The 22,245-nt window shown below is 30.1% G+C and overlaps 1 protein-coding gene across 2 annotated transcripts in view; it reads left to right on the top strand.

The window, feature by feature from the left end:
- The window catches only part of LOC107441892 (agrin-like), a 123,479-nt gene extending 101,758 nt beyond the window's left edge, over positions 1 to 21,721 (top strand). For both annotated transcript variants that reach the window (XM_071182996.1, XM_016055288.3), the window contains exons 17-25: positions 375 to 482; positions 836 to 970; positions 3,361 to 3,616; positions 9,116 to 9,227; positions 12,043 to 12,346; positions 14,647 to 14,728; positions 16,033 to 16,266; positions 17,517 to 17,620; positions 20,349 to 21,721. In XM_071182996.1, the coding sequence (XP_071039097.1) occupies positions 375 to 482; positions 836 to 970; positions 3,361 to 3,616; positions 9,116 to 9,227; positions 12,043 to 12,346; positions 14,647 to 14,728; positions 16,033 to 16,266; positions 17,517 to 17,620; positions 20,349 to 20,488 (1,475 nt within the window). In that variant the 3' untranslated portion in view covers positions 20,489 to 21,721. The remainder of the gene's footprint in view (positions 1 to 374; positions 483 to 835; positions 971 to 3,360; positions 3,617 to 9,115; positions 9,228 to 12,042; positions 12,347 to 14,646; positions 14,729 to 16,032; positions 16,267 to 17,516; positions 17,621 to 20,348) is intronic.
- Positions 21,722 to 22,245: the final 524 nt, after the last annotated feature.

Raw genomic sequence — 22,245 nt, 5'->3', positions numbered from 1 at the left:
ACAACAATATATATATAAGCACAAATAGATAGTGTAATAATGTTTTAAATAAAATTATACTGAAGTAATTAAAGTAAATAAAAAATAATATTAAATAGTACATTTACTCAGGAAGGAAATCAAATATTTTATTTGTCATATTTTTTAGTTTTTTGGATAACATGTGCACTAATAAATGAGAAGTTTATAATTGTTTATAAAAAAAAAACTTCTTGCTGTTGCTTTTTTCTGAAAATCTGATATACTAAATTCGCTAAAATTAAGTCTTCGTCTGCATAAATGCAGTTTGAAATTACTTTATTTTTCTCAAAAATAAATAATTAATCAATCAAGTATAAACAATAAACATCTTTTTTCAACGTTACTTTTATTAGGGGAATGTAAAGGTAAGCCGTGCAACAGTGTACCTTGTAGGAATGGAGGTACTTGCAAACAAACGGATGTCGATAGCTTCCAGTGTTTTTGTGCAGAAGGATTTTCAGGTATTTCAAATTCATTCTCCTACTTTTAGTAAACTTCATAATCTTCCATTCAGTCAAATTAATTTTTTTAAATTTCTTTCTGTAAACTAAGATAGCATAATATGAAATAATCATTATTTGGGTAACGCAGAATCTAAATTTTAAAACAAATATTTTTTTCCCCTCTATTTAGTCAAATCCATTCCACTTCTTTTAGTATAATTTATTATCCTCCATTTAGTCAAATTATTTTTTTTATTTCGTTTTGTAATCTAAGATAGCATTTTATGAAATAATAATTATTGGGGTAAAGCAGAATTTATACTTAAAAATATATTTATTTTAAAAAATTATCATTTTTAATATTATTACAGGAGACATGTGCCAAAAATCCGAAGATCCATGTGCCAGTTTTCCTTGTGCAAATGGTGCTACTTGCGTTACGCTCCCCAATCATGAATTTTCGTGCACATGTGATAAGGGATACAGTGGCCGTTTCTGCGAACACAGTAAGTACTTTTTTTTAAAACAAATAAAACTCTAATAACTGAACTTAAGTTTATGGAAAAACTTGAAATATTGTGATAAGATGCTTCCTTCCCAAGGAAACGATTTTACATCGGATATTGTTACTAGATATTAAAAATGTCTAGTAACATACATAGTAACATATCTAGTAACTTCCTGTAGCATATCTAGTTACATGCAGAAGTCAAAATTTTTTATGGTTTTTCCACTGATGGACCAACATAATCTTGATGCTAATCATTAATAATTCCATCATGAACCATTATATTTTTTGTTAGTAACCAACGTAAGTAACCAATGTAGGAATTCAGATTGATTTGTGATGATCCAACATAAGAATAGCAACTTGTTTTGATGGTTTGTTCACGTTGAACCAACGCAAATTTCCATCATAGTATCTTAGAAATCAAATGTTAGAACGATTTTGAACCACCTTCTCCCCAATGTTGGAATTTGGACTGATTTATGATGGGCCAACATAAAAAAGCAATTGTTGTGGTTTTATATTCCTGCTGAACCAACAATAATTATTATTAAACCATCATAAAAATGCCTCGTTGTATCATTATGGATGATCACGAATTTCCATCGTATTATCTTAGAAATCGAATGTTGAAACGATCATGAACAACCACCATCTCAATGTAGGAATTAAGACTGATTTATGGAGGTCCAGCATAAAAAAAATCGAACTGTTCCGATGATTCCTGAGGACCAACAAGAATTTCAATTAAACCATCATTGAAATGTACAGTTGGAAATATCATGGACCATCACGGATCATCATGGATTGTTGGTCCTTGAGAGTCAAACATTTATTGATAGTTAACCATCATAGTATTAAAGTAGCATTTTCCATTATGGAATGATGGCAGTTTGTTGGCATATCCATGTTGGCTATCAAAAACCATGAACATGCAATGGAAAATTTTGGATGATGGTGACCATCAAATGATGTTGGACCGTCATGAAAGGCACTGAAACTAACTTAAACCATCAAAATGTTTTTGTTGGGACTATCAAGAATTTTGATTTGGGTATCCAGTAACATAACCTATCTAATAACATAACAAAACATATCAATTAACATATCTAGTATTCCTTGCATTGTACTAGATAATTACTTTACCGAATTCCTGATAGAAATTACGAACTTTTACTTTGAATGAGAATCACGCAATTTTTCAAGAAAAACGTCAATATGAAGTAATATTCAGAACAATTAGATAAAGGTCATTATTAAATTTCGCTATTTAATATGTTGCCATTTTAAAGTAAATAAACGTTTTAGAAATGCATTTTTTTTATTCACTTCTATATTGTAATGCCTCAATTATCTTTTTTGAAAAGAAAGTCGTTGATCTCCTGTAAGCCTTTATTAACAAAGTCTCAACTGTGTTTTTTTCTTCTTATCTTCACCTAAAGCAACAAAAGCCAACAGACCCACACTCGGCTAAATTAGCGCATAATAGAAGTTTTATTTGTTTATTTCAAAATATGTAAATGAAATCACAAAATACTTTCATCTTGTGAAGTAAAAAACAAGTAATATAAAAAAAATTTAAGTTAATTCTTACTTAGGTCAACAAAAAAAAATTTTTTTTCAGTTTGTTTTTATTAAATAATTACAAATTTTTTCTCCCATATAAAGCTAAAATAAATTAATTAAAATAAATTTATTAAATAATATTTGATAAAAACTCTATGAACATCTAGTGTCATCCACTACAAGCTCTAAAAAATGTATTGGAACTTGAGTGGCTGAACAAGAAGTATTTTATGAACGATTGAAAATTTGAACAAGATATATAAATACATATATGTAGGGAGAGTGTGAACTAATAGTAACAATTGGAAAGAAAAGCGTGCGTTAACAGGCAACTATAAAAAGTATAAATTGGGGGACGTGGACCACACGTCATGTTCTTTATTGAATTTATCTGACACAGCAAATATAAAATAATTAAATAGTCAAATGTGAGCAATAAATTATATTTTTTTTTGTTCAAATAGAGCTAGCTATACGTTGGAAATTATCACTGACGTTATTTTTAAAGCATGCGAAAAACTAAATCTCTTAAAGTAAAATTTAAAGCAATGACTAACACTTAATCCATCAGAAAATTCCATTTCGTTTTTCGCTCATCCCTATTTAATGAATGAATTTATATTTGAACATCGTATGTACAACAGTATGAACATCGAGTGTCATCCACTACAAGTTCAGAAAAAATGTCTTTGAACTTGAGTGGATGACTAAAAAGTATTTTTATTAAGTATTGAAGATGTAGGGAGAGTGGGAACTAATTGAATAAGATGCTACATCGCATAATATTGTATGAAAATGTTCTTATTTTATTTCTTTCGTCAGAGCCTTCCAAACCAGTGGTCATAGAAGATGTGTACATACCAGACCTAGACGGTGCAGCCTTTCTAGAACTTCCAACCCTTCCAAATGTAGGCCAAGAATTCGTTATTGAATTGTGGTTTCTTTCCCGTTCCAAGGATGGAATGCTTCTGTACAACGGACAAGAATCTTTGGGAAGAGGAGACTTCGTGTCTCTTAATTTGGTGGATCGATACATTCAGTTTCTTTACGATCTTGGCAGCGGCGTAGCCAATATCACGTAAGTTACACTGTTCAACATTGTTTTAAGTTAATTACCTCAGATAAGAGCTTTGGATGGTAAAAGTGGGAGAGGCGTAATCAATATCTAAGTGGCCTTGTGCTCCAGTAGATTCAGTGTTGTAATTTGCTTAAATGTTATTATTTGTGGTGCTTAATTTGTTTATTCACATCATAACATCAGCTAAGAGATTTAGTTATTCTAATTAGATATAAAGTGTAGTAAATATTTTCAAAATTCAATTGTGGGGGCTATTTTAACCTAATGAAGCAGAATTTTTATTAAACATATTTTTGATACGTGTTTCATTATTTTGTATTAATAAGTGAAGAATATTATGTCTAGCATTTTAATAATTTGCGGTTGTGAAATGCAGGGTGAAAAATCGGTGTACTTTTATACGTTAAAGATAAAATCTTCGATCTGGTCTCACTTCCAAACATTTTTGTTTTTCAAATTTGTACTTATTTGCAATTATTTAGATCTAAGAGAAATAGTTATGCATCATTGAAACTTTTTTAATAAACAAAATCAATTATTGATGAATTTTTAAATATGAATGGAAAAAAAATGCAGACTACTTTTTTTTTAATATTATATCTTAGTACAAATATTATGCCGATAATCAAACAGTTTTTGTTTGTAATTAAAATTACCAAAATATATCTTTGTTTGTAATTAGAGCGACAGAAAAAATATAGATAAAAGTCACACCAGTTTCTCATCTGCGTCAAAGGGCTAAAAGCATTTCTGATGTAAAAAAATCTCTTTTACACTCTTTCTTTAAATACCAATTTAAATGCGTAGTTAGTTAAAATATTACAATTTAATAATTACTGAAAAGAAAATGTATTAATGAATGAAAACGCGTAAAACACATATAGTTAGTTCACAAATCGTTATTTAAATAAAGAAAAAAGAAAAAATAATTCAAAAAAATCACTAATAAGGAAAGTGGGACTGATTTATCTATATTTGCTGATTGCCTGAGGATTCAATTATCAGAAACGGATTTATGTTGCCTCGGGCTATCAAACTGGTTTCATCTCGCTGTAATGGAAGTTGTTCCAATCCATATGACAGAAGGAAAGAGTTTGTATGGTGGAAATATCTGTGTGTACTCCAGTTTTCATAGTGGAGGTAAATTCATTGCAGTTCTTGTATAGGCCTTGACCGTAGAAGTACGGATTTCTGGTACATTTGTGCTGCTTACGACAGAGAGATTTGAACAAAATTAACTTAAAAAAGAATTGTCGTTTTATTTAAGAAATATTATTAGGAAATACATTAAAAGATTAAGTGATTAACTTTATAACAGTTATATGACCATAAAAATATCACAAAATAAAAGGATGCTCCCATAATAGGATAAAGAGATACATTCTTCTAACATAAAGATTTTTTTGTGGAAAGTTAATTAATGTCCTAAAGAGTTAAGTAATAAATAATTAACTTGAAATATTTAACTTAAGGATAAAGTTAATTAATTAAGGATAAACTTCCTAGTTCTATCTCCAAGAAGATTAAAAGTGATAAAATTGATAAAATTAAAAGTGATAAAATTGTTCCGTACAGACAGTTAGGAGCATGTGAAGAGATACATAGTTGGCGATTTATCGAAAGATAAATTAGCCAAAAATAAAGCCTGTCCAGAGTTATTAATATTAAATTTTAAATAATCTCACTACAGTTTAATCACAAAAAAGGCAGAATTTAAGATTACCCAGTATTCGAAAGGTATGTAAAGAAAACTGTTACATTAATTGATAAGAAAATAATAAAATATTTATATTTGCTTTTTATAAAATGTAATAAAATTTAAATGATTGGTTCAATTAATTTAAAACTGAATTATACATGAGTAAAAATAAATAATTTATTAATTTAAAGAAAGTTTAAAAGGTAGAAAATATGTACTGCCTATTATGGCAACACACTCGCTTTCCTCACTGGTGATTCGATAGAATTTAATAGTTATTTTGTTTCTCTCTCTCTTTAATATTGATTTTCAAAATTTAATTTAGGAGTTTTTTTACTTGATTTCTGACATGGAATCTAAAAAAATATTTAAGAGCAAATAATAAATAATACTTTCAATTTATGTATAGTTGAAAAGTTGTTTGTCTTATCTTTCACCAAAACTTTAATCTGAATAGAAAACTATTACTTTTTTTATAATTTAAAAGAAATACAAACTCTAAGTAGGAAGCGAAACTGAACACAAGATCAAAAATTACAGTAGGCAAAGTATTGATTCGTAAAGTGTAGCAAAAAAAACCAACTTTTCTCTTAATCGATTTTTCTCTTCCAAGTGTTGCACTCCATTATAAGCTCTCAGTTCAAACACATTTAGAAAGTAAAACCTTAATAATGACTTGTTCAAAAAGAAAGAAAGTAATCTTTCGGATTTCTTCTTTTTGTTTTCTTTCCACGCCGAAAGCATTCTTCCATCAGTTTATACTTTTTCTTCTTTTTATCTAACAACGATCGAATTTTGAACAAATCTTATTTTATACCAACAAACGATAAATGGATAGGTAACAAACTTAACCTCATGTGCACACATTATAATTTGGATAACAGTATTTTTAAAATAAAATGCATTAATGCTTTACTAACATGCTATAATTTTTCAAAAGTACATTTTATTTAGTAATTTAAATATTTAAATTTAATAAACATGTACCTCCTTAGATACCTATCAACTTGTTTATTTATTTATTTTTAAATAATAAGTTTTCAGATACTTTGAGATTTTCTTCCATGTTATAAATAATAAAGCTGAAACGCCATTAAGAGTGCCTTATTGATTCTTTTGAAATCATACAAGTAATAAAATAAGCATACTGTTTTAGATCTCATATTAAATGCTGCTGTGATTTAATGATATTTTTATGCTAAACACAACTCACTGATATTTTTTGCCAGCATTGTTAGAATTCTTATTCCAAAATTAAGGTAAAATAACCGGCAGCAGTCTGTCCACCTGATTAACCGTAAAGTTTTTTACTTTTACGGTTTCGATGCCTTTAACAACTGGTAATAAACCTTGAATACAAAACTATAAGGCTTTTTTAACCATTTACATCTAGTATGGTTTCAAAAATTTAACTGGACATAGCTAGGTATTTTTCGTTAGGTAATGGGTGTAGAAGAGTGCAGGTCACTTTAAACACTTCACGAGTTGAAGATATTGGAAGAAATAAAGCTGTGTCAACTCTGGGACTGGAACACAAGCTCTGTCGGTCATGAGATTAAATTCTGGTTTTTTAACAGTATTAGTTAAAAGCAGTTAATAAACGGCTTTTCTCAAAGTTAACAGCTTGATTACCGTCTTATTTATGGTTATTTGACTATTTTGTTCGAATAGGGAAAAATAGCAATTAAATAAATTGTTATGTAACCCTTTTTTCCGATAAATTTCTAGCTGACTAAAAGTCTGATTCTAACTAAAAGTTATGATTTTTTTAACTAATCGAAAATAAGTGTTTCACAAATTAACAATGCTTACTATTATTCTATTCGTATATTATTATACTTGTCTTAATACTTTACCTGGTTCTATTAGTTTAAACAATAGATTGAAGCATTTTTTTTTCTTTTGGAATTATTGGGTAGTAAAAATTGCTCCAGGCTTGTATCAGTTACACGCGAGAAGATTCGATCTCTTTCTTTTACTTAAAAAAAGAAAGAAATATATCATTTTGCTTATTTTCGAAACCACGCTGCTCATCATATGATGATTCCACTTTTCATATAGGTAATAGATCTAAATTTACCTAATTTTAATTGCCTAGAATGAATTTATCCCTATCTTTATTATATTTCCCTTTACTTTGATTGCATATAAAATGACCTAACGTTTGCCCAAATCTGCAAAATCAAGAACAGTAAAAGAAAGCAGTTTCGTTGATATTGTAAACCTAATACAAGCATTTATTATTCAACTATAATTTAGATTTGCTATTCGCATGCGAATAATATTATAAAACTTATTAATACAATTCAATTTTACTCTATATTATTTAATAATATTTGTTTTAAACAATTACTGACAACATTATAGTCTAGCAGCTAAAATTATAAATAATCATCATCAGCTCAAAAATAAATTTTCCGAAGTGAATTAAGGTTTTATAATTTTTCCTGAGTTCAGTTTTTGGGAATTTTGCAGTCGTATATTTCTTTGGTGTCGTATGGTACATAGTTTATGTATGATTTTGCAGCTGCTTGTCTGTTAAAAGTTTTGATTTTATGAGTGTAGTTATAGATTTATTAAATAAACATTTTACTTTCAAAGCGCAAATATCAACAGAAATTTAGAAAATGAATTTTCAGAAGTCCAGCAATTGTATGATGTCATAAATGCTATAAATCGAAAGTTTTCGTTTTCAGAATTGTAGGAAGTTGTGGTATATTATCCATTTAAAATTTTGCAATTAGGAATGTAAGACACGTACGATATTAATAAGCGAAATTTTTACTTTCAGAAAAGAACCACTTGTAACGTATTAATGAATTGAAATTTATTTTCTCGAAGTTGAGCAGTTGTGTTGTATTTTTAGATTTCTTTCAAAAATGTTGCAAAGTATTATCCACTGAAAATTATACTTTCAGGAGTATAGGAGAGTAGTTCAATACTGAAGGAGTGTAGTTCAGGGAGTTAGGTGATGTTTGATATAATAAATCGAAATTTCTATTTTTTGAAGTTCAGAAGTTGTATTGTAGGTTTTAGATTTGTTTCATAACTACTGCATTGTATTATCCACTAGAAAATATGCTATCAGGAGTATAGGAGAGTAGCTCACGTCTGAATGAGTGTAGTTCAGGTGGTAAGGAGAGTTGTGGAAAGGAGAAGTGATATAATCACTCGAAATTTCTATTTTTCGAAGTTCAGAAGTTGTATTGTAGGTTTTAGATTTTTTTCATAACTGCTGCATGGTAGTATCCACTGGAAATTATGCTATCAGGAGTATAGGAGAGCAGTTCACGTCTGAATGAGTGTAGCTCTGGTGGTAAGGAGAGTTGTGGAAAGGAGAAGTGATATAATCAATCGAAATTTCTATTTTTCGAAGTTCAGAAGTTGTATTGTAGGTTTTAGATTTTCTTCATAATTGCTGCATGGTATCATCCACTGGAAATTATGCTATCAAGAGTATAGGAGAGTGGTTCACGTCTGAATGAGTGTAGTTCAGGTTGTAAGGAGAAGTGTGATATAACCAATCGAAATTTCTCTTTTTAAAAGCTGAGCAGTTGTATTGTATTTTTTGATCCCTTTCAAAAGTGTTGCATGATATTATCCTCTGGAAATTATGCTTACAGGAGTGTAGTTAACGTGTAAGAGAGTAGTTCAGGTACGTATAATCAACCATGATGTATGATATAATGATATAATCAACCAAAATTTCTATTTTCAGAAGCTGAAGTTGTAATGTGTCAAACGTTCCTACTTGAGCACTGTGGATATAACATAATATTAAATGATAATTTCATTTTCAGGAGTGCATCACCAATAAATATAGATCAATGGCATGTCGTAAGAGCAACGAGGATTCTCAGAAGAGGTTCTTTGCAACTTGATGATGGTCCAGTTGCCACAGGAGAATCTAAGGTACAACTGCCAGTTATCCAATCGCTGAAATATTCTTATTTTTTACATATAAGACACAGATTTAATTTTCCTCTTAATTTATTTCCAATATTTTTAAACACCTTTATCCGAGCCGTGATGGCTCAGGGGGCAGAGCGTTCTCCTTCCATTGAGGCGAACCGGGTTCGAATCCCAGTCGATACGAATTCCGCATCCGGCTTGCACCGACCACAGTGCTGACGTGAAATACCCTCAGTGGTAGACGGATCATGGGTTAGAGTTACCTTTCTGTCAGGCTAACCGTGTTAGGTTCTCGTGGTCTTCCTCTCCATTTAACGCAAATGCGGGTTAGCTCCATTAAGGAGTCCTCCACGAGTTTCTCCCAATACTCGATCCAGGAGTTCCCTTGTCTTCTGGATAGGGTTCAAAATTACAAGGCTACGGAGTTGAGCATTAGTAGTCGTAAACCCATTAAATTGGGTAGGCTGCTCAACGACGATTATAATATAAAATAAAACACACCTTTATCCGTACATTATACCTATATGCATGCGAAATTCAAATACAGAAGGATTAAAAACTATTCATCCTGACGCTCTTCAAGGTTTCGACTGAAAGGTTTTAGCTATGGTGGAAAAAAAAATTTCCCAAGTATAGTAAAGGGGCTATGTATTTATTTATAAGACCATCTGCAGCAACACTGTGAGGAAAATTTATGTATAAATATTTTCACTACTGAAACGGCACAGGATAGGAAAAAACATGTATAAATAATTGCAAAATTGTAGAGCATAGAATATTTATAGATACTTTGAAGGTATTAATGCGAAGAAAAAATGCTGAAAAAGTGCCTTTTGTTATCTGAGATTTCTTCAAGTGTAGCGTACCATTATTATATTAGAAAGAGAAAAATATAACGAACTTTTTCAAGATAGCTTTATTCTTGACATTAATGCATATCTTAAACTTTTAACACAGAAAATAAACGTATCTTTTAATGAACAGTAGTTTCGTTTTCTTTCTCAAATCGTTTCTCTGCTTTACATTCTAATAAAATAAGATAAAAACAAATGCATGCATAAATTGTTCCCTTCTTTAAATGATAGTGCACAAGGTGATTATTGGTACTATGATAATAATTCTCTACAAATTTGGAATTCACTTTTTTTCCAATTTCGCATGCATATCAAGATTACTGTATCATCGGGCGTTGTAAAAATCAAATCAAGATAATTTAATGAAAATAACTTTTTTTCGATGAATTTTGATTTTCAGCCTTAAAAATATTAAGGTTAGTGACAATGTGAAAAATGTAATGTCAATAATGTATTCTGAAGTTTTTTTGGGATAAATTAGTCGGTACATAATTTCTTTCGAATGCTCAATATTTTATTTTTTGTATTTGACACCTTATTTCTCAACTTTATTACTCTACTCTTAAAAATTAATCAGCAGTTTATGAAACACGTTTATCGTTTACGTCATTACTTTCTTGCAAAAAATAACTATAATAATTACTTTTTTTCCATGATTTAAACTAATATCGATCGGACCATTTTTGAATTAATCGTTTAACATAAACAAATACAACACATACAAACTTTCCACAAAATATTAAGAATGCTTCTTACTTTTTTTTCTTTCACTGCTTATATAATGCCCACTCATTCTGCAGCTTTCTTGTAGCAGCAGTTTGCTGCATGTAATTCTTTTAATTTTTGAAGCTATTAAACAGAACAGAAGCTTGTAAATAATTATCTAAAATTAAGATTTTTTTTGAAGTTCATTCTTCATATGAATTTAACAATCTGCAATTTGAAGTTTACTTTGATATACATAAATAAATTCAAATAAATATTGCCAAATTTATACTCCATTTATTTATCTAATCCAAAACAATTCATTGTCTAATTATTTAATTGTTTCCTCAGGTAATGTGTTGCTTTCTATTTTAAAACGTTGATATTTTAGGTCACAAATCCTTTTTAATTTCAAGAAATTGTGGCTATTATCCATAATGACATTTTACGAAATTTTCTTAATTTTCCCAGAAAACACTACCGACATATTAACAAGTGCAGTGTGTCTGCCACTAAAAAAATAAAATTCTAATTCACTAGTATGTAAGACATGTTAACTCGATTCTATGATCGGGTACCTTTTCATAGATGTTGACATTGTCGATAACTACTATCCCCACATTGGTGATCCAGGCATGATGTGAACACACCTATTTCGACAGTAATGCTCACTTCAATCTGAACACACCTACTTCAATGGATGGTCCACATTGAACAGTTGACTCGCGCTGTTGCTACTCAGTCTCGATCACACACAACGTCGCCCTGTATACTAAAGGCAACACAAGAGCGACCACGAACGTAAACTTAATACAGCTCTCACAATCAGCACTGAAAAATACGGTGATCTTAATACAGCTCTCCCGGCTTCTCACAAAACATTAATGAATCAACTAGTGGTATCCGTTCATCGAAATCTATCACAGCTATAATTGTGGTGGTGGGGGAGTACTGGAGTGTGTCTACCACTATAAAAATATAATTCCTATTTTCTAGTCTATAAGGCATGTCAACTCGATTCTATGTAGGGGTACCTTTTCATAAATGAAGATCGACATGGTCGATGTGACTCTTCCCACAACGAGACTTAAAATAGTTATGAATAGCTGTTACAAACTCACAGAACATTAATCGTTAAATATTTTTAATTTATATGGCAAAAAAAGCCTTTGAAAAAGTCTTAACTGATTTTAAAATTATATGTTACGTATTGTTGCGCTAAAAGCAATATCCAAATATGAATTCTTGTTCCACAGGAACCACTCAGTGAATTAAATCTCGATCTTCCTTTATATTTGGGTGGTTATCGTCATTTATCCACCATTAATCCTGAATCTGGCATCACTTCAAGATTTAATGGTGCTTTTCAACGTCTTGTTCTAAATGGCGAAGTGGTGGACGATTTGAGAAAAGTGGCGAAATCTTCTCAAGATGTGGGCCATTTCTACGGTCAACCATGCGGACCCAATCCATGCCATAATGGAGGGATGTGTTTGCCACAACTGAACAATTTTCACTGCAAGTGTCCTGTGGCCTATACAGGTCTATGGTGTGAGAAATGTAAGTATTGATCCAAAATGTCTGTTCTCAAAGCATATGTGTTTAGATTAAACATCAAATTTTTAGATATCTGCAATTCAATCCTTAACAGCTTCCCTTACCAATTTTTAAAAAAATTCAAAAAATCAAGATATTTTTTTTATTTCATTAATAAATACAAGGAACTAAAACAAAACATAATACAAGCTTTGAGTTGAAATTTTTATCTTTTTATGAGAAAAAAACACTTAATTTACCATCAGTTTACTATCCCGAGTTATTTCGGGCGAATAAAAAAAATTTAAATATTATAATTTTTAAACAAGGGAGAACACAAAGTGATACTTTCTAAACGCGAGTGAAGTGACACGCCATTTTTTACTATTCTTTTTTTCTGTGTAAATTCAGCAACCATTGCATATACAATCGTACAAAACACGCGTGTAGTCCCACAATCCAATCGCAAAACTTCTCAAACCTCCAAATCAATCACAGCGGGTTTACTTTTTTCTTCCGGCCGTGTAAAAACGTGATAAAACAAAACGTGCTGACAAATTCTGCTACGCCCGAGTTTACTCGGGATAGCAAATTTTTCACATGAATAACCATTTTGTATAGATTTATTTCACTTCTACCCGAATTAACTCGGGATAATAAGGAAAACTATTAAATAGATAAGAACATTGTAAAATAAAAAATATAAATTTTTTTTCCATATCTTTATGTAGTTCGACAGTTTGCAAATTTTTATTCACCTCAACTTCTAAAAAAGTGTCAAAGCAAAAAATTTATATGTCTTTCAAATACAGCTGCAAAGAAAATATTTTAACTCTCAAAAACCGTCGTTTCTTAAACTTAGTTACAAATATTTTAGATAATTATATGTAGCACAACCCGTTATCCAATATATCCCGTTCCAAAATAATTGGATATCATATAGATTTGGGATTTAAAATCTCCGCAGACTTGTTTTCAAATAGGCATATTATCAAATTATGAGTATATATTTTTTATTTGTTTCTTTAAAAACTTACAGTGTAATTCCCTCAAATGACCCCTACATTTGGATGGGTATATTCCTCTAATCTATGTATTTTCTAACTCCATATACTTTTTCTTACGTATATTTGTATTTCACTTCTATAAATAAGCTTCACTACAGGAATACGACCGGAGCACCACAACTTTGATATAATTTGATTTATTTCAAATAAATAATGATTCAATACAAAAAGTAGGCATAAGCAAAACTCTAAAGTTATAGTTTTAATGAAAATGAATATTTTGAAAAAAGTGTGTACATCAAGTATTAATTTACTCCAGCAATTTGTTCATTTATTTTCAATGAAAAAGAAATAAGTGAATCGAGCTACTTTTAATCAAATTACAAGTAAGTTATTCAATTTATATTGAGTTGTGTTTTAAATAATTAAATAAATATCTGAAATACTAAGTGAAGTTTCAGTGAGAGAATTTTTACTTGAACAGAAACAGCTATAACATGGGCTGAAACTGCTAAACATGAATAGAAACAGATAGAAGTTAGTTACGAAACGCATTCTAAGCAGAATTTGGCGGTAATATGTGCTTCACGTAGCTGACGGACCATACTCATATTAAAATTCTTGATGGTCCCATCAAAAATTTTTGTACGTTCATGTTGCTTTCAGTGCGATTCATGATGGTCCAACATCGTTTGATGGTCACCATCATTCAACATTTTCCATTATGCGTTCATGTTGTTTGATATGCCAACAAACTTCCATCATTCCATGATGGAAAATTCTACTCTAATACTATGATGGTTAATCATCAAGAGAAATTTGATTCTCATGGAACAACAATCCATGATAATCCGTGATGTTTTATGATGGTTTAATGGAAATTCTTGTTGGTTCGCATGAATATACCCTCAAAACAATTTGGTTTCTTATTTTTTTGTTGGCCCATCATAAATCAGTCCGAATTTCACCATTATGATGATTGTTCATGATCGTTCCAACATTTGATTTCTAAGAAATTATGATGGAAATTTCTGATGGTTCAACATAAAAAAACCATCAAAACAAGTTGCTATTCTTATGTTGAACTATCATAAATCACTCTGAATTCCTTCATTGGGGCGATGGTTACTTATGTCGGTAGCCATCAGAATTATAATAGTTCATGATAGATTTATTGATGGTTACCATCAAGAATATGTTGATCCATCAATAGAAAATCATTAAAAATTTTGAATTGGGCAGCAAGTTTTTAAAATGTTACTTGATACCTTCTTCTAACAATGTGAATTAAATTTTTTTTTCTTGATTTGTACCCAGATATTGAAAATGTGTCTGTTGATGAACCCATTATGTTTGATGGTAAAACATTTCTCAAGTTCCCTAACAAGCTTTTTACAAGGTAATTTACATTTTTATAATATGCTTATTTTATTTTATAATATGTTCATTTTATTTTATCATCAATCTGCTTGTCGAATTTTAATATGTTTTACCAAATTAATTTGACTTATTTTTTTTAAAAAAAATGTTCTTTTTTCTGTCAATAATGGGAAGAAAAAAATAAATAGCCCAGCATAATTTTATTTTAGTAACTTTTTTAAGAAAATCTTTAATCCTTTTCTTCAAATTTATTATTATTATTTTTTTCAAAATGATCGCATGTGGCTGAAGTTATTCAGATTGAAATTTTTTTTTTGATGAAAGAAAACAATAGTGCGTGATGATACTCACCTTTTGCAAGTGTTTTTTTTTTCAAAATGATTTAATTCTATAATAAATGCTTGTATGGGTCTTAACTTGTAGTTGGTTACTTTATTTATTTCTCTTATTTACTGTAATTTTATTTACTTTTTTACTTATTGCAATTTTATTTATTTTTTTAAAAATTTGTCTTTTTTTAAGTGTGAGGAAAAAATAAACTAATATAATTTTATGTTGGTAAAATTTTTAGCGAAATCTTTCATTCTTTTTTTCAAATTTATTTCTTTTTCACAAGGAGAACACGTAGGCTGTAGCTGTTTAGGTTGACTGTCTTTTTCTTATTAAAACAATGGTGCTCGACGATATATATATATGTAGGAAGCGTATTCCATACGTCATGCACACATACATATATCATTGCGCACCTTCCCCACGCATATCATGGCGCACACCCTTCCCTCCCCACACACATCGTATGTGATGGTAGCCGACGAGGCAGACGGCCTCTTCTAATAAGTTAAGTGTCTTGTATTTTGTGTATTGTCCAGTGTTATGTCCTATATGTGAATAAATGTTACTTAACGTAGTTCTGATGTTCCTTGCCTTCCCCCATATTTTGGGGGCTCGGCCTTCCCTCCTGCAATCCTAAGACAACAATACCCCTAGATACCTGAAGCTGTCGAAAAATAAAATGCACCAAAGACGTTCTACATTTTATTTTGATGAATTGCATTAAGACGTTAACAAACAGACGTATTGTGTGAGTGAATCAAGAATTGAAGTTCTTCAACTGGACGATATGTTACAATATTTTTTTTTTGACAGACGGACTGCACCCAATACCAAGGTAGGCGAAATTTTATTAATTTCGTATTCAGAATTTTTATGTTAAATAGAATTGAATTCAAAAGATTAGTAATNATGATTTCTTACTATAATAAAAGTCTGTACAGTTTGTAACTTGTAATTGGTGCATAGATCTGAAGTATAATTTACTTGTAGGTTATTCACTGACGGCCACAACCGCGTTGAAGTAACTTTTCGAACAGATTCTACTGATGGTCTTATTTTATGGTCCCATGAAGATGTTTCAACTATTGGTGATTTTATGGCCCTTGCTGTAGAAGATGGTTTTCTTGTGGTGAGTTTCAACTCAGCTGGAAACAGAGAACCACTTCTAATCAAACACAACATCAGGATCAATGACGGCGATTGGCACAGGGCTGTGATTGACAGGTAAATATTACTTCTGTGATATATTCACAGAGAAAAATATAATCTTCTCAGTTCAGCAAGGTTTTCGAGAAATTATTTTTTTAAACGCAAAACTTTTTAAAATTGAATTACTTAGAAACTATTCAAATGGCATATTTCATTCAAATTTGGTAGTTTGTTTATTTAAAATATATAAAAATATGAATACCCTCATATTAAATTTTTTTTGCTTATTATTAATTGAAATAATATAAATAAAATTATCATTGTTAAAAAATACTGCTAAAAAATTTAATCATCACTGTTAAATATCACTGCCAAAAAAATTAATCAGTGTTAAAAAATACTGTTAAAAAAATTTAATCATCATTGTTAAATATCACTTTCAAAAAATTTATAATTGTTTAAACAAATTGTTTGCCAAAAATTTTTTCAAATATGCTTTCGTAATTTGCTGCAACAATTTTTCGATTCCCTTAAAAGTTTCGAAATATAGTGGAATACTAAAAATATAAAATTAACGTCCAAGGGCCAAATATAATATTTTATCTTATATTAGCTTACATATAACTTTATATCGTATAAGTAAGGCTATATATTGACTTGGTTTATATTACCTTATAATATGTAGGGCTACGGTCCCTGGTCAAATTATTAGACGCACTATAAGATTCTATGTAAAATCTTAATTATCAGTTGATACAATACAGCTTTATTGTTTTTAAACAACTGAAACCGGTTTGCACTTGTTTGTGTTCGTGTATCAATGGGTTAACATTGTAATGCAATACGTTCAAAATAAATGCAAATGGAAAGTATATAAAAAATCTCCTGAATAAAAACCCATGACATGTATGTTTAAATACAAAAGTATTGCCTATAAACTCGTGCAAAACATGTCATTGTTAAAACATTACAGTGTGTCTAATAATTTGGTCTAATTATTACAATATAATAATATAATACCTGGTATATTAAGTATTCTATATTTATATAATTTACCGTCTCATTTATCCAATCGTCGAATTAATATTATATATCGTCTAATTTAACCAATTGATACACGAACGTAAACAAGTAAAAAACCGGTTTCAGTCGCGTAAAAACAATAAAATTGTGTAGTGTCACCCGATAATTAAGATTTTACATAGAATCTTAAAGTGCGTTTAATAATTTGACCAGGGACTGTATATATTAGCTTATTATATATTAGTTTATATTTAGGGTTATATCTAAGTCTATCTTATGCATTCTTTTTATTAATTTTTTAGGAATAATCGCCATGGTATGTTGCAAGTAGATGACAATACCCCAGCCGTTGTAACATCCACACCTGAAACTAAATATCTAAATACCGATGGTGTACTTTGGATAGGTAAGTAGAATCTTTGACCACTTAAACATAGAAAGAGGAATAGTCGAAACATTTTCTTATTCATAATTCTTTGGAATATTCTCTACAATCAAATCTATAGAATGAATCAGAAATCTTAATTATCTTTAAATAAAATCTTCAATAAAAATCTTACCACTTTTTTGAAACAGTTTTACGCAAAGTATTAAAAATATTTTTTGATTGATTACTTTGAACAACTTATTAAAAATCAGTACTTCTAATAAATGTTAACAAATTATTTAGATTTATTTTAATTTTGGAATACAACAGTACTTAACACTAGAAAGACTGAAACTTAGTATATATACCTACGTATATTGCCCAAAAGCAGTCAAAATGACTGGATTGTGAAAGAATAACTATTGTGTAAAGTAATTTGTTTAAAATTAATTTTTAATATTTTTTACAGTTATATAACAAGTTATTACTAAATACTAAAAATAAAAAAAATTATATGTTGCACAAAAAGTCACAAAATTCTAAGAAATTGTGTCATTATATACATCGTTGTTTTTCTAATTGAAATTAAAAAACAGTCAAAAGGACTTCCTTGGACAATCTAGTGTTAAATTGCTTTTTTTGTAATATCTACACACATTTTATGTAACATTCGCATCATTTTGTAAAATAAACGCAACTATTTTAAAAAAGATATAAAAAAAATACTTGCATTTCTGATACTATTTTTAAGTATTAAAAAATAAAAAAATAATTCAAACGTTTAAATGAATTATAATTTTTAAATGCTTGGAATTCACGATTCATTTAAACCACCTATTAACCCATAACATCTCTAGAACAATTTTTCTATGGTATTTTGTAAGCAAATATTAAATGTGATAAGATCAATTCGCTAATTATTTTTTTTTCATAAAAAACTATCTAAAATCTGTTTTTCTTTTAAGTTTGGAAAAATGTTTCAATTTCTGAACACGAATTGTATATAGCCAAAAATAATCAAGGAGGAATAAACATTTTAAGTAATATCAAGGTCCATTTTTAAAACGGGAAAACTACAGATCGATTTGAAATCTCGTATTCATACATTTTAAATCTAAGAAAGAGTAACGTTTTTTTATTTTAAAATATTAATTCAGTTTTTAAAAGTGACGATTGCCTTAAACTGAACTTTTCATTCTGAATACATGACTCCAATATTTATTTTTCGGAGAAACATCTGAAAAGAAAGCAGCTTAAATTTAACTACACTCTCAAATTTTCACAAAGATGGTAGCATTTAAAGAACTATCTTGGCGGTCTTAGTAACATGTTTGTTAAATTAGCTCTAAAAGGTTTTTCGTAAATCAAATTTTCTTGTTATAAAGTAGCTCTGAACCTCAAATTTTTAAGAATTCACTAAATAAAGAAAATAAAATATGTATATTTTAAAGAGAAAAAGGGGAAAAATTTCTAGCAAATGATTACAGACGCGAGTTCGAAACGTTTTTCTAAGAGTTTCGATTTTAAAACTGATTGTCGATTCTACCACAAAAGAAACTTAGAGTTCTAACTTTTTTCAGTGTAATATTTACTTAAGATATCTGACTAGGTCAAATACATGATTTTGGGCAAGACTTTCGAAATTGATTTTCATTATAAGTTTAAAACCCCTGTACTTTTAGGTTCTAAAAATTTTTTACTTTTGTTTGTACTCCAGTTATTTACAAAGTAATAGCAGTTTTTGTGCAAGATGATAACAGTAGATAGACTAATGATTTAAAATATTTAAATGCACTTATCTCAAAACTAAATTTCTTTCACATTTTGCAGCACCTTAAACACGATATCTCATGTTATTTTTAAAATTACTATCTACAATTTTTCATGAGTGCTTATGATTATAGTACACATGTTTCGAACTACAGACTAAAAGAAAAAAGCAGAATTTCGTTTTTTATGCATATTTTTCCGCAAAGGAATGTTAAAAAAGTTTTAAAAATTTGTTTTTTCAACTGCATTGACCCCTAACTCAGTAGTATATGCATTTGCTTTTAAGATAATAGTACAAAATATTGTTGATGGCCTTCTAAATATAATCCTCAAAGGATTTTCAATTTTAAGCGATGGAAAAATCTGTACAGTGTTTTGCGTACATGCAAAAACAAATTTCGCATTTTTGCTTAAAAATGGCCATTTAAAATAAATAATAATAATGATTTTTTTGCTAGTTTTACAAGTTTTTATACATAATAAAAAAATAAACTAGTTTTTTTTTTTTAAATTTTATAAAAATGTTGTCAAAACTAGTCGGATGCCTTACAAATTACAATTTTAGTTAGTTCGGAGTTGTTACAAGTTGCAAGTTGCATGCAAAATTAGTCTTCAAGTTGATATGGGGTTTTCAAATATTTAAAAATTGAAAGCGTCAAATGTATTTAATTGATTGCATTAATTTCGTAACTCATTTGCTAAGCATTCATTCTTTCCTCCATTTTTTTTCGAACAATTCTCTTTCAAAAACCAAGGGGTCAAAATTGAAAACAGCGTCCATATCCTCAATGTTAACCTCAAATTGACACTTAATACTACGCGTATCGCGTGCTCTAACGATGATATAAACCTTTTTTTTCTGTTGCCATTTAATAGTTTAAAAGCTTTATTTTAAATAAAAATAAGTAAAAATTAAAGCATTTCCAGTTTTTAGTCCAAGTTCAATAGAAACTGAACTAGATCACCAAATCAACAATCCGTATTTTATCTCTTTCAGGAGGTTGCTCCAATCTACCTGCAGGTCTGAATAATGCATACTACAAGGGCTTCATAGGATGCATTCACTCAGTCATTGTGGATGGAGAGGCCTTAAAAATTGCAACTCACGGTACAGGACAGTCTTGCCCAATCACGTGACGACATCTAAATTATCCTTAAGTTTTACTTTTTAGAGTGGTGCTACATTCTGGATTCCAAAACACAGAGATATTTTATTTCATCCAAAAGATAAGTTATGTAAATATCGATTATATCCCATATACTAATAAATTTCCACAATGATTTTATTTTTAACCCTCTAACTGTCGAGTTATATAAGAAAAGTTTTTACATAATCTCCTGCTGTGCAGTGTTCCTTCTTATGAGAATAGTGGGCTAAGCCCACTGCTCGCAACCCCGTTGATTGCCTAGCAATAATGGCTGTTTTTTGGCATAAAACAGCTGAAATTATTAAACCGAAAATATATGTAATAAAAAGACCCACTTTCCACGTCTAAATGTTCCCCTGATGATACTGTTAAGATTTTAAGTGAACATAAATCATTTTTCTAGGTAATCATTTTTTGAAATAAGATTTGAAATTAAATTATTATTACTATGGTTATAAAAAAATTTCGAAATCACAACTATGATTTAATAATTTTGCTTAACAAAGGGATGGATGCATTTTAAGGAAAATTTATGCCGACCCGCCCTCATTTGGGCATACGGAGGAACGACCCGTCGCCACGACAGTCCCCGTGAAAGAACCGCGATCCGTCCACCAGCGCATGCACCCAATCGCGTGACCAGCTCGGCTAAGCCACTTCCGTGGCACTTATTTAAAAGAAAACTAAATTACAAAAGCTGATGGCAACAGCAAAATTAAACGCTCCGAGAGTTCCGTCTTATAGTGCCGTAGCCGACGGAACCTCCCTTATAGTGAGCATGACATGTTAAACGAAAATAAAAGTTAAAACATCAAATAATACACATTAACAAAATATCGTGGTTGTTAGCAGATTTTGCCCAAAGTGCAAGTTGTACAACAAGCATTGGAGCAATAGAACAATGAAACAAACAGCAAATAAAATCAATATAAAGTCAATACCAACACAAGATAAAATAAAGCTAAGGTAATGACAGTGAGATCACAACCTCACCGATCCAGACAGGGTGTCTGGAACCGAAGAAGCCGACGACAAAAGGAAGCATACATTAAAATCAGGGGTGTATAGAACCAGCAAAACCGCAGAGGAGGGAAGTAAAACAGATAAAATGACAAAAGTCGAAATGTTTAAAAGCATCAAAGTTAGAATATGCAAAAGCAGTAAAAGGGCAAAAGAGCAAAGATAAGCGTAAGTTATATCATAAAATGCAATGAAAACAAAAGGATAAAATCAGTGTACAATAAAATGGTGACAGATTAGCTGAAATTGAACAGGAGGGCAACCCAATGACCGGAAAGCTGCAGTTAACTCGTGTAGAGGGGATCCATAAGATCATCAGGGGTAAGGGCATCTTCTGAGGTGCGTTTGATAATTTGTTTTTGTTTATTTGTCGTACACCAGGATCTCGTATCACATCTATTGTTGAAGTAATTTCCCCTGAGAGTTGCAAACTTTCCACATTCAATGATTAGTTGTTTAATTGACTGGTGACAGTCACAATATTTGCAGGTAGAAGATTTATGGAAAATTCTGGCGTGATGTTCGCCAAAGATCCCGTGGGATGTTAAAAATTGGTTAAAATAGAAGTCAGAGGATAAAAAACGCTCATTAATAACGAGGATCAGGTAATAAGTACGCCTTCCGTTCAAAGAGTTGCGTCACCTGTCCTTCCATAAAACCCTACTGACCTACCTCTGCCTGCACTTAATCTGGGGCTTAGTTAAAGGATAGTAGAAGTCTACCTCG

Source organism: Parasteatoda tepidariorum, chromosome 7 (assembly GCF_043381705.1).
Source record: "Parasteatoda tepidariorum isolate YZ-2023 chromosome 7, CAS_Ptep_4.0, whole genome shotgun sequence".
NCBI classification, from domain to species: Eukaryota; Metazoa; Arthropoda; class Arachnida; order Araneae; family Theridiidae; genus Parasteatoda; species Parasteatoda tepidariorum.
The sequence above is the reverse complement of the archived record's forward strand: the minus strand, read 5'-3'. Positions and strand labels throughout refer to the sequence as shown.